Source organism: Clinocottus analis, unplaced genomic scaffold, assembly GCF_023055335.1.
Source record: "Clinocottus analis isolate CAN_PGR_092001 unplaced genomic scaffold, fCliAna1.0.p SCAF_6, whole genome shotgun sequence".
Lineage (NCBI taxonomy): Eukaryota > Metazoa > Chordata > Actinopteri > Perciformes > Cottidae > Clinocottus > Clinocottus analis.
Window position 1 is genome coordinate 24,739 of NW_027176218.1, and position 27,055 is coordinate 51,793.

A 27,055-nucleotide genomic window follows, 5' to 3' on the forward strand; every position below is an offset into this window, starting at 1 on the left:
GCGGCTCGTTCCGGTGATGAATGAAGGTCTTTGGGGGAATTGAACAAAGATTGAGAGACACATTTTAACACATTTATCACGTTGTTTTCTTTCTTCCCTGCATAGAAAACCTTGTTAGATTGATTTCTAAACATCTAAGCGACCACTTTAGTTTTTTATCAATTTCCGATTTACTTTTAGTGGAACTGCCCTTGGTGATGCGTTCAAGGACACGCCGCGTTACATTTGTGTTCTAAAATGAAACCTTAGGGAGATAAATAATTAGAAATTGGAGATGCTGTGAAAATCGCAGCGTAAATCTGGACGTTTACCAAGTTACAGTTTCACCTCATATAATGGAAAAAACAAAGCTGAGAGATAGATTATGTCTGGGAAGCACATTTAAGACGCCAATCTGAAGGCAACCTCTTGAAAAAATATACGCTATCAAATAAAAAAGGGTAAAAAAAAAAAAAAATCAGAAAAAAAAGTCAGAAAAAAAAAACCTTCGAAAAAAAATGTAGTGGAAAAAAAATTTGGTTGAAAAAGAAAGTCAGAAAAAAACAGTCGGAAAAAAAAGTTAAAAAAAAGTCGAAAAAAAAATGGTCAGAAAAAAAAGTAAGAAAAAAAAAAATTTGAAAAAAAGGCAAAAAAAAAAGTTGAAAAAAAAACGGTCAGAAAAAAAAAACCTTGAAAAAAAAAACGGTAGGAAAAAACAAACGGGTGGGACAAAAAAGTGGGCGGGGCATGCGCTGCTGAATGAGGCAGGAGTTTCTATTGGTGGGCTCCACTGGGCTTTTTTTTTTTATAGCCGTCATTTTACTGAACTGTCGAGTGAACAAAGACGTTGATTCAAATCTTTTGGGAACGACTTCATTAAGAGGGCAAAAGTTCCCCCGCCGGCTTCTTCTCTCGGCGGCTAACGTTCCCCGAGGCCGTTAGCCGCCGCGACGATGAGCGACCAGTCGGCCGACTGTTGACATCCTCGCGGCCGGTGAGTACTTTACATATTCATGTGTGTGCGTTAGACACAAAGCTAAGAGCTAATTTCATGAATAGATGAATAAATCAATAAAAAATTGATGAGGCGGCGCTAAAGTCCGGCGCTCAAAGGCGTCCGCGGGTGACCGGTCTCTCGCCGCGGCGCCGCCTGACCTTCTTCTCCGAGATATGAATATGGATTTTCCTGCCTGGGAAATCAGCGGCGGAACGTGTCAGAACAAGTCTTAATCAACTGTTTGAGGAAGTTCAAGTTGCTCTGACAGCAATTGGAGGTCGACAGATGACACTGAGACCATCGATGAGCAGCAGGAGGAAGAGGAGGAGGAGGAGGAGGAGGAGGAAGAGGAGGAGATTAAATTTTCTTTGTTGGTTTGACACAGACCGGACCAAAAAAAACAGCGATGAAAAACAACTGAGTGCATTCGGTCGTGAACCGCTGATTTAACCTTCAGAAAATCCTCCCGCCCCATTTTAAGACCCAGCATGCCCCATTCTTAATACAGAATATTTTTCCATTTTGGAGCCGAACGACACAGTTTTTTGACTGAAACTCCTTCCTAACAGGACAAGTCTTTGTTTTATTGTGGTTTTCGTTGCAGGTTCTGATTCTTTAGGTCCTAATCTTTCCATAAAGGTGTCTTATTGACGCTCCAGGAGGCTTTTTGGGGGATCTGGCTCATATCATGCTGGATGTTCATAGTTACCATCAAAATATCTTTTAAAAGTGATTTTTTTGCAGATATACATTTTTTTCCCAAGACTTTGCTGACTTTGGAATTAATTTGGGGTTCTTATGGCGACTCAAACAGGCAAAAAGAGGTCTGGAGACAACACTGCTTCCACAGTTTAACGGGTTCATTATGAAACAGTTGGAAGCGGCTCACAGTAAATGTGCTGCTTACACATTGTTGCATCACTTTGAACAATCTACTAATGCAACACAAAGCCATAAATAAATCAGTTACTTGCGTCTTCACCATTAAGTACATTCAGCGGATAACACTTAAGTGCTGACGTAGAATTTTAAATCTTTTTCCTTTGTCGTAGTTGAAGTGAAGCAACGCGTCCGTCTCTGAGAACAACGTTAGTTCCCGAGGCGATGAATGAATGAATGAATGATTAATTCCAGACCTTCGAGGTGAGCAACGGGAGCGGTGACTGTGCGGAGAGGAAGAAGTCAATACTTCCCCCTCATCTCCTCCTACATCATGAGATTTACAACCCCAGACGGGGAACGTCGAGGATCGCGGCGGCGAGTTGGGATTTTTTTTTTTTCTTCGCCTTCATCTCCCGGCGGCACTTTGCTTCAACCGCCAAGGCCCCGAAAAAGCTGAGCCCCAATCCATTAGCTTGTCAGAAACTTTGAATTGGAATCGATCCCCCGCCCCCCTCCCTAATTATTCATCTGTCTCGATTATTCATCGGCGAGCTTTCTGTGCTTTCGGGGTTCGGTTGTGATTTTCTTTGCATTATAATTCAGTCGACTCGTCGCCTGGAATCTGAGATGAAGCGAGTCTGTTTCCTCTTCCTCCCTCGAACTGAAGCCCGACGCGTTCACTTTGTGAATAATGTGTCGTTGTTCCGGCTAACGACAACAACAACAACAACAACAACAAGACGACAGGAGAGCTTCCTAAACGGTCTGAGGCTGAAGCTCTTTAAGTGATGAAGATGATTGAAGATGAAGACGTTCACACACAAAACAACTGAAGAAAACGTTGAGCGATGAGGTCGAGTCGCTCTGGAGGAGAAGAACAAGCGACGCGGGTCAGGAGGAAGAGGAGGAGGAAGAAGAGGAGGAAGAAGAGATGAAGAGGAGACAGAAGAAGGAAGGAGGAAGATAAAGGAGGAAGACGAGGGAGGAAGGAGGAGGAGGAAGAAAAGGAAGGAAGAAAAGGGAGGAAGAAGGGAAGAGGAAGAAGAAGGAAGGATGAGGGGGAAGAAGAGGAGGAAGGAGGAGGCGAAAGGAGGAGGAAGACGAGGGAGGAAGGAGGAAGAAGAAGGAGGAGGAGGAGGGGAGGAAGAGAGGGGGAGGAAGGAAGGAGGAGGAAGAGGGAGGAAGAAGGGAGGAGAAAGGAGGAGGAAGAAGAGAAGAGGAAGAAGAGGAAGAAGAAAAAGGAAGGAGGAAGAGAGGAGGAAGAAGGAGAAGGAAGGAGGAACATTTGACTTTGAAATCTTCCTCCCTCTCCAGTGTGAGAGCCGAGGTTCCTGCAGAAAGTCTGAGCGAAAGAGAGAATCAAACCGCCGGCTCCAAGACTCAACATGTTCAGTTGATACGGAGGTCAGAGGTCAGAGGTCAGAGGTTCCTTCTGCTCCAAGAGGCGAAACTGGAACGAGAACATTTTTAAAAGAACATCAAAACTTTACTCAGAACATGTTGGTCGATTAAACTGCTCGTGTGTGTGTGTGTGTGTGTGTGTGTGTGTGTGTGTGTGTGTGTGTGTGTGTGTGTGTGTGTGTGTGTGTGTGTTCTAGTCGATGCTTTTGTTTTGAGAATCCTGGAGTAGAACAAAGTGACTTTCTTTCTCCACACATCTGCATTTCCTCTGCGAGCCTTTGACACTTTAACTAAAAGGTCAGATTAAAAAAGCCCGTGATGTGGAGCTCCAGATGTTTCACTGTTGTTTCTAATCCCAGGTAATAACTGTAATATCTGTAATAACTGTAATAAGGTGCAGGTGCGACCCTCTCTCTCCCCCTCTCTCTCTCTCTCTCTTCCTCTCAGTTGCTGCTCGTCATCAGGCGCTTGAGAGGCGTGAAGGTTAGCGTCGGTGTTAGCGTCGGTGTTCGCCTCGTCAGCGTTAAACAAAGCCAATGCAGAGTTCAAACACCAGCTGAAGGGAAACGCTGTCGCCCAATCAGCTGTCGAGCCCCCCCCCCCCCCCCTCCTCCTCCCCCCTTCCCTTCCTTCCCCTCCTCCCTTCCTTCCTTCCCCAGATGAGGTCTGAATATTTCATAACGGATCACTTGAAGGGTTTGCAGGAGCTTCCCAGCGTGACTGAATATTCAGTGAACTGCAACTCATGTTTTAACCTGGTGGAACGGGATGAAAGGGAGGGGGGGGGGGGGCTCCCCTCACCTGGAGGCTCTCGCTCTCTCTCTCTCTCTCTCTCTCTCTCTCTCTCTCTCTCTCTCTATCTCTTCTCTGGAAAAGACATCAGGAGCTTTCAGGGGTGAATATGAAACAGCTCTAAATTGGTGGAAATCCTCGCGGTCAACACGGCATCTTGAGGTGCGCTTGATGCGAGGACGTGTTGGAGGTGCGCTTGATGCGAGGACGTGTTGGAGGTGCGCTTGATGCGAGGACGGGTTGGAGGTGCGCTTGATGCGAGGACGGGTTGGAGGTGCGCTTGATGCGAGGACGGGTTGGAGGTGCGCTTGATAGGACGGGTTGGAGGTGTGCTTGATGCGAGGACATCTTGGCTTTTATGCAAAACACACTTCACTCAGATTGTAGAAGGACGGCAGGAACCGGCGTCCAGGTGTTATTGATCTCCGTGAGCAGATTATTATGATTATAAGTGTTGTTCTTCATTCCTCCTGCTGATCAACGTCTGGAGGTCACATGACCAACAATAGAGTCAGAGGCTCCTCCTCCTTGAAGCCGGCTGTCTCACCCAGAGACATTACAAAAGGGCCCTTGCAGTATCCGTCCATCTGTAGCTTTGCCGTCTTTCGAGAAGGTTCAGAGCAACTCAAGCCAACAGAAAGCATTCCTTCCCTCCTCACAGAGCGGCGGCGTCTCCGTGCGGTGAGTCACGTCTCTGAAGATGACGAACCGGATCTGGCGGCCGATGAATCCTCCAGCACACCACAGCTTGAGTTGAGGCGTCAGTGATAATTATACATCGCTCTCTTGATGTCTTTTGTCCCTATTTTTTACTATAAATCTCACATGTACGAACAAAAGCCTGTTTCCAGGCAGTTTATTCCTTCTTTTCTTGTATATCTATTTCCTCCTTTTCAGCAGCCGAGACTGTGAACTTCTACTGTTGATAGATAATATAAATAATAATAATAATAGAAATACACCGTCATGACTGCAGTAATACAGTATTTAATGGTCGTCATTTCACTGTTTTTTTAAAACTTTTTTTCTCCACATAATTTGGAAATAAACGGTTGTCTTCGTGGTTTGGTTTAAAACTTCACGACTTACACAAGATTTTCCAGTTAAGTGACAGAAAAAGTGGAGGAAACGCTGCCGAGCCGCTGATTACACAAAGATGAACAGAAGAAACATTACGCTTCTTCTGATAATTGGATGAGTGAGACTGTCGGTCGATCTCTGTCCTGGTTCTATGAATAAAAAGGTAAATAATTGGCTGTGATGTGTTTGAGGAGACATTAATCAAACAGGACTGTTTTCAGCTGATGAACACGTGTAAAGCTCTCGTGTTGGTTTTCTTGTATTTATGCATCGATGTTTGTTTGTTTCCACTAAAAAAAAGGTCATATGATAACTTCTCACTCTAGTGCCTGATCGATTAATGCAATTAAATGATATTACGTCTACATCTGTCATCTGAATGTACCTGAATGTAAATGAAAGTACCTAAATGTACCTTAATTCCACCTTAATTGCATAAGTTCCATAGTCTGTAACCTTACATTTCCTCAGACAGGTGTGAATCCTGTTCCTGGTGAGATAAAAACTGTGAAAATCAATCAATCAATATATTTATATATATATATATATATATATATATATATATATATATATATGTATATATATATATTTAAATATATATATATATATATATATAAATATATATACATATATATATTTATAAATATATATATATATTTAAATATATATATATATATTTAAATATATATATATTTATTTAAATATATATAAATCTTCTATCCTCCAATAAGTCTGACGTACCTCCTCTACAGCTCGGGGGTAAAAATCCTCCCGTCCAGACGAGCGTTCATCTCAACACCGTCCAGTGAAGTTTGGCAGGAAACATCTGCGGCAGAAGAACCAGCAGCGTCGATAACGTCGGGACGCGTCTGATCCAAGTTCAGGAAACGGCCAAACGCAGAGAGGACGCTTCCACTTTCAGGCCAGCGAGAACTTCTGGTTGTCATCAAACCCCTGGAGGGTTCTCCAGAACCTTTTCCCCCCCGACGTACGCCGACTCATCTCTGCGGAACAAAGCTTTTGGCTCGACCTCTTATCTGGTAATCAACGTGAAGAGACCACTCCACATAATTGATATAGGATGGGATGGTTTTTTGTTCTCAAGCACACACACACTCTCACAGACACACACACACTCTCACAGACACACACATACGCATGGAGCTGGAGCATTGCTGCAAAGTGGAAGTTTGAATTTGCATATGAATAACAGTGAATGATGAATTCCTCCCACGTGTTATTGTCTGAAGTGAAGCAGCACACGTGTTGGAGCGGCAGCATTGTGCCACAAACCAAAGAGCTTTTTAGAAAAGAGAAAGGGAATAAAACAACATGTACTGCAGCGGGTTCATTCGCTCTGAAACAAAGCATTTCATACAACTGAAGTGACAGGATGGAGAGTTATTCACATCAGCGTGAAGCACTGATGCTCGTTAATATTGCATGCATATTGCATTTAAAGCATGACAAAAACAAACATACAGAGTGCTGTAAACAAAAAGCAACATTTATAAACCGACAGAGAGAGAGTGCTGTATCTACAGTAATGTACATTAAACACCCTTCAGCAGTACATTATTGACGATACAGCACTGCCTCTGTACCTTATTGCTTAAATATGTTATATACATGTATACAAATATGCATCCATCACTGGAGGTGACTGGTGTCAGATAGAAAAGCTATATATATATATATATATATATATATATATATATATATGTATATATATATATATATATATATATATATATATATATATATATATATATATATATATATATATGTATATATATATATATATATATATATATATATATATATATATAAATTCTGTTAAAAAGGCGTCTGGCGACATTTATGGTTTTTAAATCTATTTCTGTGCAGGAAAACAGTGATATTATAGATGAGTGGTTCTGAAATGGGGGACTTAAATATATATTTACATTTAGAGAATCCTTTAAAAATAGCTATTTAATGAATATTCAATAATATACGTGTAGGTTCTTAAACTTAATTGTGTATATTCTGTATTAAATCAGGCACGATGTGTATTAAGTTGTGTTTAACTGAAAACAGGTTGAGAGAACCTTTATCGATGATTAAACTTCTTTATTTTGGTCACGTTGGTTCATTTAAGTGAATTTAAACCAAATGGTTGAATTCTTTTGCTTCAAAGTCGACCAGGACACAAGCAGCAGGTCCTTGAAGGAGGAAAGAAGAGGAAGAGGAGTTAGATACACGGCGCTGTCCGAGGTGCTGAAGCGGAGGATAGATTGGTATTCGAGGCCTATTCTCTATGCTAAGCTAAGCTAAGCTAAGCTAAGCTAAGCTAAGCAACCGTCGTGCCTGAGTCTCAGAAGGAAAACGAACAGGAGAATTCACTAAAATGTCAAACTATCTCTGTAGAGAACAGAACGGAGACAGAAAGAGAAAGAACAGAAGGAGAACAGATATTCAGCATCTACGTTACGCTGCAAGTCTTTGCTCCTAGCTTTTTATTTTTAAGTGAAATATATTTTAAAATCCAAAGACAACAAGAAACAAACAAATCCTCATTTTGGAGAAGAGATGGAACATTTTGGCTTCAATATGAAATAATTGAAAAATCGATTATTTCATTCGAGTTCTGTTTGAAGACAAATCATTAAGTGACTTAAATATTTGAGCTTGAATCCAATTAAATTTAAAAAATAGTTTTACCTAAAAGTTATTATTTAATTATTTTGTGTTGAGTTTGTGTGTTTTTTTCCAACCTCGTGCGTTTCCGTGGATGTGTGTGTTGTGTATCACTTCTCTTCTAAACAACCTCAGTCGGGTGAAAAGAGCGATTTTAAACCTCTGAATCACTTCAAAAGTGATGATGCAGAGTGTGATGTGTTGTCTGGGAAACTCAAAATGTGACTTTTAGCGCGTAAACAACAACAACAACAACAACAACAACAACCAGCAGTGTAGGTTTTTGAGTTTTCCCCTGAAAAGATAACACGGATAAGAGGCTCAGAGTTTACTTTCATGTTTCCAATCTTGAGAAGGAAGGAGGGGGGGGGCTTTTGATTTATATTCAAATGAGCGGCACACAGGGGGAAATTGGATTTCTCTTTCATTCCACAGGATGATTTCCTGGTGGCGCGTCGCGGCGTTAATATCTCAGCTCTGAGCCCAGAGCTTTTCTTCATTACAAAGACTCAGAGGAACTTTTCACGGCGTTCTCCTCAGAACCAGACCAGGATTTACATGTTTGGGCCCAATGTTCAAACAACACCCTCAAGGCCATTTAAGACATTTCTTTTTCTTTTTTACACTCGTTTAATTCACACATGAAAGACGGTAACGCATCAAAAGGAGTTCCCTCGCTTCAAAATCAGAAGAGAACTTTTTCTTTTGCGTCAGCGAGCCGGAGGAGGACGGTCTGGACGCCGGAGAGACGTTCAACAAGCGTCACAACAATTATAATAATTCAGACGGCGCCGGCTCGAATATGAATAACGGCACGCCATCGAGTGCTGAACGCAGAGAGGAGCCGCTCGCCGTTTAGCTGCTAAGCTTTCTGGGAAGAAGAAGAAAAATCCCTCCATGCCTGATGCTGATGTGGTGTTTGGGTTTGATGCGTGTATGTAATCCACAGAGGACACACACACACACACACACACACACACACACACACACACACACACACACACACAGACACACACACACACACACACACCTCTTCCTGGTCCCCGAACACAAGAAACACAGATTAGTTTTCACAGAGCGTTGTTCCCTAAATGCAGCTTTGAGGACTGAACACGAGCATAAATATATCAGGATAGAAGTAACTTCTGAATATTAAACTTTGCCGTGTAAAAAAAGACTTTTCCCAAATGTGCACGTGTCCAACAGCCAATCACACGACGGCTCACAGTTGTCATAGGATTTGTGTGTCGGGCTGCAACTAATAATTACTTTCGTTATTAATTCATATGCAGGCTTTTACTTTACTGGATTTATCTCCGACGCCACCTAGTGGAGGAACAGGAGCCCACACACACAACCTAAAACAGAACATAAGCTCTCATCTTTTATTGACACAAACAGACAAACTGTTTGTTGGTTTAAGTGTTTGTTGGTCTGCACGAGTCAGACCTGTTGTCACGTAGAGGGATTCAGTTCATTTACGGGTTTAAACTTGTTTTTCTTTTGCCATTGAAAACAACAACGGAGATTTAAATCACATTTGTAGAATTTGTGGTGAAGAAACAATGTCCTGGTTGCTTTAAAATAATGTGTTCATAGACTTTAATGTTTGTTTCACAGCGTCTTTGTCACTCAACAGTTCAGTAGTTCTCAAAGGAGACAGTTTACATTTCATTTGTGTTTTTTTTCTTCTTTATTATTTTACAGTCTTGTTTTATTCGTTGACCTTCTCGTACAGGTGTTTTGTTTCTTGAAGATGAAACTTACTCCAAACACATTCCAGACAGCATGTTGCGTTGTTATCCAGACAACATGTTGTGTTGTCTGGATAACAACGCAACATGTTGTGTTGTTGTTACAACATGTTGTGTTGTTGTTACAACATGTTTGGTCGTGCTGATCATTTCTCCACAGACGTTTCGGTTGATTTGGGTAATTATTTATTTCCTTGTGATAAGATTTCCGTCAGAATCCTGAACAAATGAAACCAAACCTTTGTGCAAAGACAAAGAGAAAATGTGCTTTTTTTCTTCCTTTTCTTCATAATTTGGTTGAACGAACCCTTTAAGCCTCACGAGCAAAGCTCACGATACAGAAACATCTTCAGCAGAAGAAGCAGTGACGTCCACCTGATGCGACTCAAAGACCCAAAGGTGCGACTGACCGGAGCATATTTACAAAAACTGAGGACTTATGATCTTTGGCACGTACCATGACAAAGCTAACACACACACACACACACACACGGTCTCTCTCTCCACATCGACATCCATCTTCTCTGGATTTTTGCTTGAATCCGAATAAATTAAAAGTCACAAAGCTACACTTCTCGAGGACATTTCCTCTGGTGACTTCGTGCAGTGCGTTCGTGCTGTAATCCAGTGGCGATAATCCGTCTCTTTCGTCCTATTATTCCGTATTAGTCCAGGAAAAATTGAAGAAAAAAAGCCCAAGTCCGTCTGCGAGGAGGAAGTTCATGAGACGAGATCTGCAGCCGCCGGCAGCGAGAGGAACGTCACGATCACTAAAGACTGATATTTGCGACGTAAAGCGCGAAATCCAAAAAATCAAATCCGCTGCACTTCCAGGAGGCGAGCGCCTCTCGCCACGAAGCACCAGAAAAAAAACCTTTACGCTGCTCACACACACACACACACACACACACACACACACACACACACACACACACACACACACACATGAACTCAGAGCGCTCTGCAGCTGAGGCACATTTTAATTGCAGCCCTTCAGATTCAGGGTTGTGCTCAGGTGTGTGTGTGTGTGTGTGTGTGTGTGTGTGTGTGTGTGTGTGTGTGTGTGTGTGTGTGTTGAGCAAATATGCAACAGGAAGTATGATGTCTCTGATAAAGAACATGTGTGTTTAGCAGGTCGAAGTTAAAGAACTGTTCGACTCGAGCGGCCTCACACATTTACACCTCCGTGAATAAAGCTTAAAAAAGCGTTTTTCCCCCTGACAGCTGGACAGACCTGCACTTCCTGCCGATCGGACGCAGCTGCGTTGGCGTGGAGGACGAGGCTACTTGCCGGCGGCCCCGTCCCCGTCGGGCCTCATGCTGAAGGGCTCCAGGCGCTCGCTCTCGGGCAGCATGTTGTTGAGGCGCTCCATCAGCGGCACCGTCTGGTCGATGCCCATCTGGATGCGCCGCAGGATCATGGACATCTCGTTGACCTTCTGGATCTGCTCGGCGTACTTGGCGTAGCGTTTCTGGCGCTCCTGCATGATGCTGAACAAGGTTTCCACGGACAAGTCCATCTGGAGCGAGACGGTGGAGAGACACGACTTTGACTCTTGATGACACTCCATGAATCATCTTTAAAGCACTTAAACAATCAGCAACAGCGAACGCATGAAGGTGATTAATGAAAGAGTCTCTCAGGAACATTTTATTTTAGGAATAAAACGTGTTAAGATGTGAAATCCTGACATTTCCAAGTGTCTAATACTGTTGAGTTCCTTGAACAAATTTCTTCCCATATAATAAATTGTTAGTCTCTGTAACTTAAGGTATTTCACATGTGTGTGTTATCTTTATTGATTGTGCAAAATGTTTTCCCCCATTTAAAAGGAATCACTAAATCATTTAAACGATTATAAAATGTCCCCAAAAAATGGTTTTTAAGTTTCCACAGTCAAAGTTAATGTCGTGAACTAGTTTGCTTTGTCCAAGAAATGGTCCAAAACTAAAAGATATAAGTTAGCAAACATTTTAAAACAAAGAAATGAGCAAAAACAGGGAATATCTGGCTTTTTTATACTCGATTATTGACCTTTCTTCTCCTTCATATATCCTTAGTCCTTAGTTTCCTTCATATATACAGTATATATCAAGAAATATATATATAAGATAAATATAAGATAAATATGTTGCATATCTTGTACTCTTTAAAAATCAATAAAATATATCACAAAACTTGGTTTTCTGATGATCAGCTAAAACTTTCTGCACAACTTCAATTGATCGAATTGACACACGAGATGTGCAAGAGGATTTGATATGTTTAACCCTGTTGCTTCAACTGGGACCACTCCAGCTCATGTGCTGGTTCTGGGGTTGAGGAAGGAGAAGCTCTGCATGCTAAACTTCTCCTGCTGACCTCCTGCAGCCTCACCTCCTTGATCCTCTTGACCAGGGCGTTCTGGTCGAAGGCCACGGCCTCGGCACACTGGTGCAGGTGGTCCTGGTAGCGGACGCAGAGCTGCAGCACCTGAGCGGCGTCGAGCCTCTCCAGACACACGCTGCTGGGCGACGTCTGGCCGCTCAGCACCCCTGAGGAGAGACAAACACAAAACGGACATGTTGGGACGCTTGACAACAGCGTGACGCCTAAACATTGTATGTTAGTGATGCAAAGGAGCTGACAGAGTCACCCTCTGCTCTTTCAGGAGTGCATCATTACATGCTAACTCAGTGCTAATGAGTTGCAGCAACTATTAGCTTTGAAGTCAGAAATAAAGTTCTGCACAACCTATTGATAGCACTCAAAATAGGTCATGACAGAGCAACATTTCATACTAAAAACATTGCGAAGACATTGTGCAGTTGTATTTAAATTATTGGAAGTTAAAAGTGCAACTTCTGGTTTCAGTTTGTTTTACAATTTAGCACCGCTTAAGTGATTTTAGGTCATTTATATATGCTTTAAAGCGAGCCTGAAACAAAAAAGGTACGTATTGGGACGACTGTGATGGATCGAAGCATCCTTCAATCAGAAGTTTGCGCTTCGCTAGTCCATGTCAATGTGTTCTAGGGCAAGATACTTACCTGGACAGGTACGTTTGTCTTCTATCAGAAAATATGGGATATCTATCTGACTATAACTCGGTCTGAAAGACGATCCTCTAGTTCATGTCGGGAGCCCAAAGAAATAAAAAGTCACCTTTTAAAAGCGGCTGGAAGGTGGGTATCTCCTGAAGCTTGATGACATCTGGGTCGTTGTGGATATTCCGCATCGACTGGGTCCCCTGAGCCACGACCACGATGTCATCCATCTTTGCTTTCTGCTTCGCCGGCGACGGCACAACTGCAACGACAGAACAGCTGTTAATACCGACGAGCTGCAGTTACTGCACATCCTCATGTGGTTGTGATCAGATCACTGGCTGGTGAATATGACAAGGTTTTAAGTTTATTTTCGTGTAGAGGTACTACATTGATCCATATGAAAGACATATAAAGTCAGTTATATCTGAAGTGTACATGAAGTAATTGTACTTAGCTACTTTTATGTAAGTTTTTTTTTTTTGCTTTTGCTTGCAAATAAGTACTCATATCCTTGACTGGTGTAAAATAAGTAAAGTCACAATGTAATAATAAACCATAACAAGAACTATATCCATTATTTGGCTTTAATAAAGTAACTTTAAACCGTTTTTTAAATACAATAAAGTAACTGTTATTGATAGGTGTCAAGTAAATAATGAATAAGAAATATCAACATTCACTTAGAGTAAAATGTGATTACTCAAATCAAGAAATGCTCAAAATAAGGTTACTTTAATGATTTTAATAACATTATTTTTCATCACGTATAACAAGCTAAGATGCTACTCTACCTTAGTTCACGTCTATAAACGGCATGCAAGTGGCTAAATCATGTATTTTCTTCCATGCAGCGCGAGTCTTCTCACCCGAGGAGCTGTAGTCGGAGTGCTTGTGCTCCGCGTCGCCGCTCTGCTCGGCTCCCATGGCGCTAGCGGTTAGCTTCCGTCACCGTTTCCAGAAACTCAAGAATACGCGATAATGTTGAATTAAACGTATCCTGGAAGAAACACAAAATACCTCACACGACCTCCCAACTCACCACATCCCACCAGAAGGGACAGCTGGAAAGGTTGCTGTTGTTGTTAGCTCGGAGGTTTTAAGCTAGCTAGCTAGCTAGCTAGCTTAAAAGCTAGCTGACGTCAGCTGCTCGTGCCGACATGTAGCAGTGAGCGCGTGAGCGCGCGAGCAGAGCTTTCACGTGACGCTGCGTGAGAGCCGAGCAGGCTTCCGTCTCAGGGAGAGAAACATTTGGGAGAGAATCACCGATGTTTCCGTGAGCCGACGCGACAGAAATGACAGCTCGATACGAGGAAACACTTCCGTAAATATTGGTCACGTGGTCTTCCTCCTGCGCGTGTCCACTGAAACATTAGCGCCCCCTACCGCCGGCCATCAACAACACAACGAGAACTATTCACGTGTTTTACTTCAGTAATTACAAGTATAAATACAACAATGTAAAGAAGTTTTACAAGATATATAAAGGTTGAGGGTATTGTTAGTGACATGTACAAATACTTTTAACTTAAGAAAGATGATGGATCGACTTAGTTTACAATATAATATTAATAAATGATAACAACACAATGAAGATAATAGTATTTATATCAAAAACTCATATACTATAGGAACTGATTTTATTTAGCAGGAATATTCTTAATTAATGGTTCTGAAGTAAAATACATTTTATTAAAATAAAAATTAAGTTTAAGTACTTTTATACACTTTTTTTTATTCCATCTGTATATTTAATATTCTTCTTACTGTTTTCAGTTGGCACATATGAATATTTTTTGTTTATCTGTGTTGTAATGAAAAGTAAATGATAATAGAAATACCACAGTAAAAAAGTACTCCATTCTACAAAAAAAGTTTTGCATAAAAATAAAATCACTTCAGAAAAACATATCACAAGTAAAATGCCAAACAAAATTTAAAAAATCTAAAGAAAAAAAAACCCTGAAAATTAAATAAAACCTTTGCACGGTCTTAAAAATAGTTGCCTATTAAATACAGAAGTAAAATTTTAGAGGTCTACTATTTTTAAATAGTGGTTTTGTTATTCTTTACTTGAGTAAAAGACCGTAACAATATATTTAAATATATATAAAGTGTCCATTCAGACTCACACACAATAACACAAAACAACAGATATGCAGACATCTTTAACTCTGTAGCTTTAATGAACAAAAGCCACGCTTAAAAGCACAACTGGAGTAAAAAACACTTTGAGTAACAAAGTGATGCACCAACAACGTTTCACTGTGGAAGTAACATGGACACAAACAACTTATTTTAGAAACATGAACAAGGTTGTCTTTTATCAAATACATGAATGTGGTAGTTTGTAGAAGTACTTAGGAAGTACTTGTGTTTTGTTACTACAACAGAATTATTTTAACGACACTTAAAAGAAGATATAAACACACAAAACAGGCTCATGAACTTACACAAATCTTCTGAAACAGCCTGAAATGGAACATAAAGACCGATTCAATGATGAGAGAACGACCTCGTCTGAGAACAGAACCGTCGGTACGAGTGGAGGACGAACGTGAACCAGGCGTGCGAGGCGATCCTCGTGCGTTCGGTTGCAGGCTACGCGAGTCCCGTCTGCTCGATGGCCGCCTGCCTCCCGTTGTCGTCGTCGGCCAGCGGGTAGGGTCGCAGGTCCAGGGTCAGGATGCGGCTGAACATGCATTCCTCGTACTGCGGAGAAGAGAGCGCCGCCGTCACTGCGTTGTCACGACACGTAGGAAAATGAATGAGCTCTGCGTGTCGGACGAGTGCGTTACGTCTGAGTAGACGCCCAGCAACGCGTCGGCCTTGGAGAAGAACTCCTCCTTCAGGGAGATGACGATGATCTGCATGTTCTGCTGGGACTCCTCTCGGATGAAGCTGGTCACCTGGATGCAAACGAAACGGCCACACGCGAGGTGTGGAACTTCATCTTTTACAGAAAAAGTGTATACTGGCCGCCACAATTCTGCTTAAGAAGAGTTAGGCAGGTTTTTCCTTATAGGGTTGGATTCCAAAATAACCTTCCAGCATATTGTAATTCACGTGGTCTGACAGAAATCTAGCCTGTGACCGGATTCTTTAGCCAATCACGGATCATCAGTTCTCCAAACAAAGATGGCGCCCCTTTGCTAGAAGACGGATTCAAAGGTTAAAACTATGAGCAACATTGCGGCGATAAGAGGAGCTCGCTAGAAGCCTGGAATCCCAGCGCGTCCTCCTTTACGAAGCCAACACGTTTACAAAGGAAACAAGACGGTCGTTCTATTGGAATCGCTGTCGTAAGACAGCATCGAGATGCCTGAAACGAATGACTAGCGCTCGTACACGTTAGCGGTGTGAAGCGCCTGCATGTGGTCGTGCTCGTGTGGTGGGAGGAGCTCAGGACCGAGCGGGTCGAGCTGGAGGAGGCCAGCGTCTGTGTACATATTGTCCAACCAACGATCCAAATCCAAAGATGTTCAGTCAAATAGACGAAGCAAATCCTCACGTTGGAGGGAATGCAATCAAAGCATTTTGGCATTTCTCGTTGATAAATGACTTAAATAGTAAACTGCTTGTTTGATTCGGTGTTTCAGCTCTGCTGTAGACATGAGCTGTGAACCCTTGTACCTTGCCTATGTTGGTGTTGTCCAGCGCCGCGTCCACCTCGTCCAAGACGAAGAAGGGAGCGGGACGGAAGCTGAAGGACGAAACACAAACGGTGTCAAACCGTAGGGTCAAAACATGAGAGCCAGGCCAATAAAAACTAGCATAACAAGTATCAGATGAGATGGAACAAGTGCTTGAAAAGAGGACATGGAGTTAATTTACAAAGGTGTTTTAGTACAGAAGAGAAGAGGAAGCAGCGGGAGAAGAGAGTTCCTTGCATAAAGTTAATGGTGTGAAGGAGAAGAGGATCAAGAGCCTTTCCAAATTACAAAGCCCGAACTTTAACAGTCCATTCATCAGTTTAAAAACAGTTTTAAAAGTTCAGTACCCAGAGTCTGCAGGTTTTTCACCTGCCGAAAAGTTTCTGAAGGATGTTTCGTGGAGTCAACAGCTGCTCGTTCCTTTTTCTTTTTTTAGTTTCTTTAGTTTTTATAGCTGAGGGGAAGTCATCATCCAGCTGTGCAGCTTCCACATTTTGTTGAATGATTTTGGAAGCAATACCATGTTGGTGATTCAATGCGCCAGTACATATTTATTAATCTGTTTATTCTACTTGTTATTTGGCGCTTTCATGAGCATTTTTAATATCTTAAGTTGATGTCGATGTATTTTGCGTAGCCCAATATAAGGAATCACAAATGTTTCCCTCCCTTTGCAATCTGTACAGTATACGACCCTCGGATCGGAAAACTTAACCCAAAAAACTGTTAAAAAAAGACATAATCTCATGTCTTGTGTTGCACATTGTTTGGCGTGAGCGTCACCTGTGGATGGCGAACAGCAGGGCGAGGGCAGCGATGGCCTTTTCTCCACCAGACAGGTTGTCCATGGACATGTAGCGCTTCCCCGGCGCCACGCAGTTGTAGTTGATGCCTCCGAGGTACGGCTCTTCTGGATTCTCCGCACTCAGGATGGCCTGCAGCACAAACGGCCGGATCTCGTCATTGCAGACCTGAGAGCGTGTTTCTGCGGTTTTAAAGGTGGCGTCGCTTCACCTGGGCGCTGTTGTTCCTGCATATTCTTTTGTAGATGTGATCGATGACGACGCACACGTGGTCGAAGCAGCGGTTGAAGAGGTTCAGGCGTTGGTCTTTGACTCGCTCGAACTCCTGGCTGCATTTCCTGGCTGCTCTGGTGCTGGCGTCGAACTCTGAGCCAGGGACAGGAAACAGAGTTCAGTTATGGTACTAGGACTATAAGAAAGAAGAAAGCGCCTCGTTTTACACGTGTATTAATGATACAAATCCTGTAGATCAACATCAAAAACACGTGCGTACCGTCGGTGACTCCCTGTAACTTGTCCTTCACCTCCCTCATCTTGGTCAGAGCTTTCAGGTTGGGCACCGTGGTGCGTTGCAGCACTCCCTCAGCGGAGGAGACGGACTCCCTCAGCTTCTCCAAGAAGGCCTCGGTCTGCTCCTCCGTCTGCAGACTCTGTACACACACACACACACACACACATCACAACAGGCAGCGCCGAGAGGAGATTAACACGTCGCTGAGGTTTTTTGATGTCTGGACCCTGAGTTCTGCGTCCAGGCCGGAGTAGTCGATGACGAGCTGCGCCTCTCTCTCGAAGATGTTCAAGGTGGTCGAGGTGCTTTCAGACTCCTCGTCCAGCTGCACAGAGCAGAGCAAACCAAACATAAAGTGCGTCAAGTCGCCTTATTGCTTCTTTTAGGCAGGGTTTCTCAAGACTTTATTGCTCCAATGCAAGCGCTGCTTTTATTACATTCTCTTTTTTGTCTCCAAATAGGATAATTTAAACTGATGTCCGTTCATTCTCTCCGTCTTACCTTCACCTCGCTGATCTCATCCAGGCTCCCCGACAGCAGGGAGATGGGCAGACTCTGGATCTTGCAGGCCAGCAGCATGTTGTGTCTGGCCAAGCGTTTCTGCTCCAGGGCCGACTCTGCAGACATCACCTCCCGCTGCAGCTTCGCCAGCTCTCTGGGAGAGGAGATTGGAGAAGAGGAGACTGAAAGAAGAGAGGATGTCACCTCTCTTCTGGTCGTGTTGACACTCACAACATGTTTGAGTTCAATAAAACCTGTGCTTACATTCTGTTTTGTGCTGTTTGACAAAATAGAGAGATTAAGTGATAGAAGATGAGCCGTTACTGGCAGCCCCGCGGCACAGTGTGTGGTGTTAAGTGTTACTTGTTGGTCTCTTTGAGGCTCTTGGTGTTCTGGTCCAGCTCAGCTTTGGCGGCGGCCACCTGGATCTTCTTCGACAGCAGCTGGTCGTTCAGCTCCATCTGTTTCCTCTGACCGTCGTCCACCGCTGCCAGCAGCTTCTCCTCATCCTTGAGAGACGAGGGAGGGGGAAACATCAGGAATGGAAAAGTCTGCAAAGTCCGCTGAATTGTTTCATTTCACACCAGCTACTTAAATGTCCCCAAACTCAGGATTTCTTGAATCAGGATTCGTTCAGCGTGTCGTTCTGGAGACATCTTGCCCTCCTGACGGTGAGAACACAGTATGAGCGCCTGAGTCGACTACCTCCCGCTGCTCGGCCATGGCTCTCTCCTCCTTTTCGATGGTTTCCTCTAGTTTGCGGAGCTTTTTTCTCTGCTGCTCCAGCTGGTTCTGCTCGTACTCGAGCCGTGCGTTCAAGCGGGTGCGCTGACTCTCAAACTCCAGCCTGAGAAGAGAGACGTGAAGGTGTTTACGTCATGAAACTCAACGGCCTCATGAGAACCATCGAGGTAATACAAGCGCAGAATCACGTACTTACACACAACTAGTTCATTTTGAACCTGAAGTTACAGAAAAGTATTCGTAGTGAACGTTACGGCTGAGCTGAACGCTTCAAAGCCTCCAACACTGCCGAGGTAATCGACGTCCAAATCATTATTCATATGCATCGTTTTCCTTCACTTTAATAGAGTGAATGCTCCAAAAAACTCAAATAGCCAATAAAATAAGCAATAGCAATCGCACATTATGCATTAAAATGAACTATTATTGAGTCTCTGATGATGTTTTTAAAGGCTGTTACAGTCTTTTTACTAATTATTAATAATAAAAAAACATTTTATTTTGGCACAACCTGTCGTGAGAAGAAATACAATCGTTTTAATTTGAGTGAAAGGCGACTGGCTCTTGCAAGGAGACTCTCTTTACAGCCACTTCTCCTGTGTGTGTGTGTGTGTGTGTGTGTGTCAGCGCGCGATGAAGATCCCGCCGTGTGCGTGTGTTCGTCGTACCGCTTCCTGTCGAGCTCCGTCTGCTGTTTCAGGTTCTCCCGTTCGTACTCTCTGATGCTGTCCACGCCGATCTCGGCGCAGAAGTCAGAAAACACAATGTCCTCCATCTGAACGGCCGCGTTAAATGTCAAATATCAAATATCACACACTTGAACAGCGTATGAGAACACCTTCTGTTCTAAGAACCTCGCTCAGGATGAAGAAATACAAAAGAAGATACAGAAAAGGAACTGAAACCGTCGGTGACGGCGTGCCGGCGGCCGTACCTGGTCGACCTGGTCTCGGAGGCTCTTCATCTCGGCTTCCTTGGCCTCCACGCTCTCCTGCTGCATCTGGATCTCAGAGTCCAGGTTTGCGAGTTCGCTCTCCAGACGAGAAATCTCCTGGAGACAGACAAGCGGGAGAGATTTTCGGCTTCCTGTCATCAACAAACAGGCGGTAAATCCTCGTACATCTCATGCGATTTGGGATTAGAAGCGTGATCAAGAGACACCGCGGGGCCTCAGAGCTCTGTGGCCCTTACTGCTTGGCATTGAGGGATGTTTTTCTTCTGGATGGTGTCCAGTTCTACGTTGGAGTATTTGAGGCGGGTCTGAGCTCCCTGAGCCTGAGCGACGGTCTGTTTCAGGTCCGAGTCCTTCCGCTTTAGCTTCATCAAATCCTGTCAAAGAGGGTCGAGCAAACAGAGAGGAAGTGAACTCATTATCATTCACCCCATTTGTATGTCTGGTTCTAGATGAAATAATCCAGTCATTAGCCATTCATGACATAATGTACAGCAACTGTTTGAGTCATGAGTCACAGGCCGAGGGAATTAACTAAAGCAATGTACGTCAAATAAACCTTTACGGCGCTGCAAATTATGTGACATGTCGTATAGCATGTTGTGCCTCTCCCTCCTCCTCCTCTCCCTTGTCATGCATTTAGTGTGTTTGTGTTGACTCACTCGCATCTCTGCCGTCAGCTGGTTCTTGCGCGCCTTCAGCCGCGTCATGTCCTTCTCGTCCCAGCATCGGGCTTTGGTCCGCAGGCTGCTGGAGCCTCCGGAGATCACGCCGGCCTTCGTGAACAGCGTCCCGTCCAGAGCCACCGTCTGCAGGGATCACACAGCTGATCACACAGCTGATCACACAGCTGGTCACACAGCTGGTCACACAGCTGATCACACAGCTGGTCACACAGCCGATCACACAGCTGATCACACAGCTGGTCACACAGCTGATCACACAGCTGGTCACACAGCTGATCACACAGCTGATCACACAGCTGGTCACACAGCTGATCACACAGCTGATCACACAGCTGGTCACACAGCTGATCACACAGCTGATCACACAGCTGATCACACAGCTGGTCACACAGCTGATCACACAGCTGATCACACAGCTGATCACACAGCTGGTCACACAGCTGATCATGCGTCTCGCTGGCAGCCTTTCAGGCAGGAAGCAAAGTCGAGAGGGTGCAGGTGGTAATGATAGGAGATTCATAATGTTGCCTCTTTCAAGTGATTATTTCTTCTTTACCTTTTAACCTGCAGAATCTTTTATTACAGGAACAACGAATGGATTACGCCATGAAGGACGACAAAAACTGTTCTGCGAAGCTGCTTTTGGGTTTCAACACAATTTCCATTTCACTTTTCCAGACTAAAAATTCCAATTATTGCCAGAAGCTTGTTGCAAGGTACTGAGGCTCATGCAAATCAATTAGGACCAAACCCAGACAAGCTAACATTCTTAGCTGCGTATCCTCAACCCCAACAGTAACTGAAGGGATGTTCATCTTCAGTCCACCATGCAACTAGAAAAGAGAACTGCGGTGCTCTCTCTTTCTCTCTCTCTCTCTCTCTCTCTCTGCTCGTATGAATGTTAGGCACATGGAGAGGTTACCTTAATGCGCACAGGTCCGTCAAAGGCCACACTCCTCGCTTCTTTGATGGTCTCGCACACCATAGCGTTGCCGCAGACGAACTGCACCACCTTCCTGAGCTGGGCGGAGCCGGCGGCGTTGTTAACCTGCACGACATCGACCACCATCTTGGCACCGGGCGTCTCCCTCAGCCGCTCGTTCATGGGACTCACCTGGAGCACACGCAGCGGTATGTGGCTATCACATACATGCACGGTTATGCGCTTAATGGCGGAGAAACGATCCTGCACGCCGAATAAAAACATCACCTTCTTTAGCATTTTTTGCAGTTTCAGCACAGACTTACATCCAAGTAGTCGACGGGCAGGAAGGTCTCGCGCTCGGCTCCCTCTTCCTTGATGAAACCGATGCAGTCACGAGCCACTTTCTCCGAGGACACGACGATGGCGTTCATGTAGCGGCCGAACACCTTGATGACGGCCAGCTGGTACTTCTTATGGACGGGGCTGCACAAGTCGGACAGACGACCAAACTGGGACGAGAAGCAAAGAAAAATATACGAAGGTTCAGAATCATTTCCATGGATGAAGTTAAAGGCTTGCTGAAGCTCAGAAATAGTGAATAATGACTGATGTTTATAAATAATGATGTGGTTCACAAGGTTTAATTATATATATATATATATATATATATATATATATATATATATATATATATATATATATATAAATGTTTTCTAAAGAAGCAGCAAGACATTATGAGTTGGACAGGAAGAAATGCCCTCAGTAAGACATTATTAACATCTACATGAGGAATGACCCCCGTACTAAAGTGGTTTATAGCGAGTGTATATTTTAACGACGCTCGAAGGAAAAAAGGATTCTGATTTATAAGGATTATATGTCGGGATTCAATATTCATTCTCATCTTCAGGGTTCGATATCAAGGAGTTGACTGAAGTCAGAGCTCTCCAAGTGAATTTCATTAAAAAGACTTGTTTAGTTTAGAGTTTTTTTTTTTCTTCTCCAAGCCAATTAATTCCTTTTCAGCGCGTCTTGAGCCTCCTGCCTCTCATTTGCGGCTCTCTCGGCTTCCCTCCTGGCGCTCGTCCGTCTCTCACCACCGTCTCGGGGTAGAGATTGCGGAGCCTGTCCAGCAGCTCGTTGCGTCGCTGCTGGCATCGGCTCTCCTGGCTGTCCAGGTGGGCGTTCCCCAGCTCCTCCAGCACGTGGCCCAGCTCCATGTTCAGCTCCACGCTGCGCTGCCGGCCTCGCTGCAGCTCCGTGCTGAGGCTCTCCTCCAGCTGACGGTGCTGCTCGAGGGACGACCTGAAACACCCGACGTGACTCTGTGACGTTTGCTGGGATTGCCATAAATAAGATGTGTGTGTGTGTGTGTGTGTGTCGTACTTGCAGGACTTGGCGTACTCTTCGAGCTTGTCCGCCCTGCGGATCAAATCCTCCAGCTGAGTCTGGTGGCCCCTGATGGCGACCTTCAACAGATGACATTCAAAGCGACGATAATTATTTTTAGTGTTTTGATTCATTCTCACTGCTTTTGTGCGGCCAAACTTGCAAAAAAAGCACCAAAAATGAAGCGGAAAGTGAGTGAATATTTGATTTGTAGCTGCAGAAATGCGTGCCACTGGCAGTACCTCCACTTCCTTCTTACGCCGCTGGTCGAAAGCCATCTTCTCGCTGTCCGCTCGCACCTCCCAGTGCAGCTTCTCCGCCTGCTGGCTGAGCACCGCCCCCTGCTTTCGGGCCAGCTCCTTCAGCTCTTTGTAGCGCTCCAGCTGGAGCAGAAAACAAAAGGAAACGATGCACGACACTTGAGATTTAGAAGTCGATAATAATACGCGGGGGATTCCCACAATTCTTGTGCGAAACATGCACTTCTTTTAGCACGGTTTGGATACTGTTTTGGTTTCTTGCTAAATTTAAACACGAAACAATAATAACATTATAATGTACCATGACCCAATGGAAAGCATCAAGTAACGCAATGTTCTGTAGAACGAGTATGTGAGTAACTTATTGAATAATATCATGTTTAAACTTTGTGTAGCACAAAACCAAACCCTGACCTTTAACCTCTTCTATTCATCATCATGTCAACTGAAGGAAAGGAGCTTGACTCGCCTGATCGTTGTCCAGCTCGATGTCTCTGCCCAGCGAGGCTTCCTTCTTCTTTTTCTGCTTCTCAAAGGTCCTCCAGGTCTGCTCCAGTTCAGAGATCTCCTGCCTTTCTTCTGCCAGCTCCTGCTCTTTACTAGCAATCAGCTTCTGACTCTTCCTCAGGGCTTTGTGGAGCTCCCCCGCCTTCTTCGTGTGATGGCTGGTGTTAACTTTGGCTTTGATGTACTGGGATCGACACTGGGACAGGACGTGCTCCTGGGCCCTGTGGGACAGCGTTGGACCTAAGTTCATCAAATATATCCCAGATCCATTGGAGCTAAACTTAAGCTTATCGTCGGAGACAAAACAGCTGATGAGGGAAGTTTATCCATATACTTTAGGGTAGTTTCTGATGTACTGGTTAGTGAATCCACACAAACCGTATCTCCTTCTCGATCTGCTGCTGCTCTCTGGTGAGACGTCCGTGTTCCTTCTTGCAGGTTTTGACCGTCTGCTCTCCCGTCACCAGTGTGTTGTTCTTCGCAGCTGCAGCCAGCTGTTTCTCCCTCAGGATGTCGCTGAGGACGTTGATGCCCGTCTCGTTGCAGAAGAGCTCAGCCAGGCTCATCTGCAGGCGGTTTTGGTGAAGGTTGTCCACCAGCGTCTGGTACCTCTGGGCCTGGTAAAGTGTGTGTGTGTGTGGGACCAGTTGATGGGTTGACAAAGAGAAACTAAGGCCACATGCCATTGAGGAATGATTGTCCACAAATGTATGTGGTTAACCCAAATGATTATTAGCTATATGAGAGCAGGTTTTACTCCTCTGACTCGATTCATGGTCGGACAAACTAGCTTGTTTCGTTTTGTGTTCACCTCTAGTGAACTGAAAACAACAGTTTTGTTGAGGCCCTTATTGTTGTTTTCAGGGAGAAAGTTAAAGCTCACAAGTCACAGTTTTCTAGTAGCATTGTGTCCTCCAGATTGGAAAATGAATAAAAGCCACCTGCTCTCAGCCACACACTCCATGTGTCTGTGAGTGCACATTAACGTAGCTGACATGTGATAATAACTGCAAGTGTGTGTTGACTTTGAGGATTTGTGCGGCTGGGTGTTTGACTTCACCTCTATTTTCTCCTGGGACACCTGTTTCCTCTCCACAGTAGCAGACTTCTTCTTGTTGAAGTGAAACTGCGTGTCCTCTTTCGCCTTCAGCAGGGCCTTCTTCTTACTGTCGTAGTCTGCAGCGTACTCTCTCGACTGACTGATGCACTCAAACATCTTGGTCCTCTCCTTCGGGTCCTTCAGCGCGATGGACTCCACCGCCCCCTGGTGAGAAGAATGATGAACAACAGACTCGTGTGTAAGGCATGATGAGTGTTATAATGGTAAGTCTCTACATAACTGTCACAAAAATGTGTGTGTGTTTGGGATCAAATGCAATTGATACGACCCCATAGGGTTAATAAGTTATATAATTTAACTAAAAATAGGGAGAATGCTGTGCATGTACTGTAACACCACGACAGTGTTGCACTATTATGTTGTCGATTTATTATTATTTAATTTTCTGTGTATATTGTGCATTATTTATATTTAATATTGCTTTACACATATCTATTAACGCTGTTGTAGCGAAAAATGTCCCATGCATGATTAATAAAGTAAATATCTATCTATATCTATATTCTGCTAAATAAAGTCATATCTGTGATATGTACTGAGGTGTCCTTTATCTTGACTTGTTACCTTTCAACCATGTAGATACCAACATGTATGTATTCACAGCACATTCACATTCATTCAGCTACAGAGTGCCCACAATGAATAAAAACTGTCTGGGCAGGAAAGCATGAATATAATGAGCATATATACATCTGCTCACCAGTCCGTCTCCCACGTATTCTACACCACAGCATGTTTTTAGTGTGTGTCTACGCCTGTGTTTACAACAGTGTTTATAACAGTGTTTACCTGGAACACCAGACAGTTTCGAGCTTTGGTCACAATGTCGATCTTCTCCAACTCCTCAATGTACTTGGTCAGTCTGACAACAACGCCATTGATGCGATACTCGGAGGCGTCACCTAAAAATCACAGTGGAAGGCAGATATAAGAGCAACTGATTGATCCACATCTTGTAAATTAAATCTACCGTCCTTATCTCTACTTTATACTACTGTGGGGCAGCTGGGAAGATGCGTTTTTAATTCTTTTGCACATCTGATTAATGCATAGTCGAATAAAAATACAAATAATGGAAGTGTGCAGCCCTGTGATCTACCTAACATAGACAAAACAGATATACACACACGAGAATAGTCATGTGACATTACATATAACCTATAGCTTTTCTAGACAACTGTATTACTAAGCTATACATAACATGTAAATACTCGGTGAGCTGGTATCCATTGAACCGACCTAAGATGCTCCGGGAGAAGACGGTCTCCTGGTCCTCGTCGTCGCAGCACCGCAGGGCCACGCGCGCTGTGTCGCGGACCGGCCGCCCGATGTGGGCTCCGTGGACCAGGTCGCTGAGGTGCTTCACCCGCAGACAGGCAACCCTCTCCCCCATGGCGAAGCTCAGGGCGTCCATCACATTGGACTTGCCTAGTGTGATATTAAAACCCCCAGCGTAAGCTCTGAATAAATGACCTTAACGGAGCGGTTTCAGGCGTTGACTTTTAAAGGAACTTATCGGTTGGTGTATTAGCTAGTTAGCTACGTTTGCTAAGCTAGCCTTAGTATAATGTTAGCTAAAGACAAATATATAACGTTATGCTTTATCCGAAACAAACCATTATATTCAGTGTTTTATAAATAGTCCACCATCTAAAAAATGGATATGTGAAAGTAAGGTCACCATTGACTGGGACTTTCCTAGTGTGATGTTAAGCTCTGAATAACTTAATTTACTTAAACAGAGCGGTTGACTTTAAAGGAACTTATCGGTTGGTGTTTTCGCTAGCTACCTAGCTACGTTTGCTAAGCTAGCCTTATTATAATGTTAACTAAAGACAAATATATGTTTTATCCGAAACAAACAATTATGTTTAGTGATTTATAAATAGTCCACTATGTAAAAACATGTATACGTGAAAGTAAGCTCACCATTGTGTATTAGCTAACAACCTTCATATTAACTCAACTCACCTAGCTAACGTGCTAGCAGCATCGATAGCTAACGTTAGCTCGCTGGTCATTCACATCGACATAAAACGCTAACTTACCGGAACCATTTGTGCCGATTATACAACTGAATCGCATGAACGGCCCAATGACGGTTTTGCCTCGCCACGACTTGAAGTTTTCAATATCAATTTGTTTGAGATAACCCATTTTAAAGTCCACTCTGTGACAGCAAGTCACTCGGCTAGTTTTAAGTGTGAGGGTCGAAGTTCAGAGGCGGGAAGCGCAACGTCTCCGTTTAGGAGCACTGAGCTGTTTTTAGCTGACCGCAGATCAGTTGGTGCAACATTACTGTGTGTGTTCACATTACTGTGTGTGTTTACATTACTGTGTGTGTTTACAGTACTGTGTGTATTCACATTATTGTGTGTATTCACATTACTGTGTGTATTCACATTATAGTGTA

At 43.8% G+C, this 27,055-nt stretch overlaps 2 protein-coding genes across 5 annotated transcripts; both read right to left on the reverse strand.

Moving 5' to 3' along the window:
- Window positions 1-10,617: 10,617 nt before the first annotated feature.
- borcs5 (BLOC-1 related complex subunit 5) lies at window positions 10,618-13,918 on the reverse strand. 3 transcript variants are annotated; one of them, XM_068603045.1, is made up of 5 exons: window positions 13,858-13,918; window positions 13,461-13,591; window positions 12,710-12,853; window positions 11,942-12,099; window positions 10,618-11,084 (listed from the first exon to the last, which is right to left on the reverse strand). In XM_068603045.1, the coding sequence occupies exons 2-5, from the start codon at window positions 13,516-13,518 to the stop codon at window positions 10,848-10,850; spliced, it is 597 nt and encodes a 198-aa protein (XP_068459146.1). In that variant the 5' UTR covers window positions 13,519-13,591; window positions 13,858-13,918; the 3' UTR covers window positions 10,618-10,847. The 3 variants fall into 3 exon arrangements, with proteins under 3 accessions (XP_068459146.1, XP_068459147.1, XP_068459145.1); XM_068603046.1 differs by having other exon boundaries at window positions 13,461-13,555; window positions 13,634-13,915; XM_068603044.1 differs by having other exon boundaries at window positions 13,461-13,915.
- An 830-nt stretch (window positions 13,919-14,748) lies between these two features.
- Window positions 14,749-26,885, reverse strand: smc1b (structural maintenance of chromosomes 1B). 2 transcript variants are annotated; one of them, XR_011080139.1, is made up of 26 exons: window positions 26,691-26,885; window positions 25,882-26,070; window positions 25,432-25,544; window positions 24,583-24,786; window positions 23,901-24,139; window positions 23,485-23,743; window positions 22,998-23,138; window positions 22,753-22,835; window positions 22,464-22,671; window positions 21,690-21,875; window positions 21,364-21,555; window positions 20,418-20,564; window positions 19,995-20,132; window positions 19,738-19,854; window positions 19,472-19,578; window positions 18,765-18,906; window positions 18,423-18,568; window positions 18,060-18,213; window positions 17,785-17,883; window positions 17,541-17,697; window positions 17,259-17,413; window positions 17,028-17,179; window positions 16,225-16,294; window positions 15,390-15,500; window positions 15,045-15,303; window positions 14,749-14,856 (listed from the first exon to the last, which is right to left on the reverse strand). XR_011080139.1 is itself a non-coding variant. In XM_068603784.1 (25 exons), exons 1-25 carry the CDS (start codon window positions 26,797-26,799, stop codon window positions 15,193-15,195), a joined length of 3,729 nt encoding a protein of 1,242 aa, XP_068459885.1. In that variant the 5' UTR covers window positions 26,800-26,885; the 3' UTR covers window positions 14,749-15,192. The 2 variants fall into 2 exon arrangements, 1 of the variants encoding a protein (XP_068459885.1); XM_068603784.1 differs by having other exon boundaries at window positions 14,749-15,303.
- Window positions 26,886-27,055: the final 170 nt, after the last annotated feature.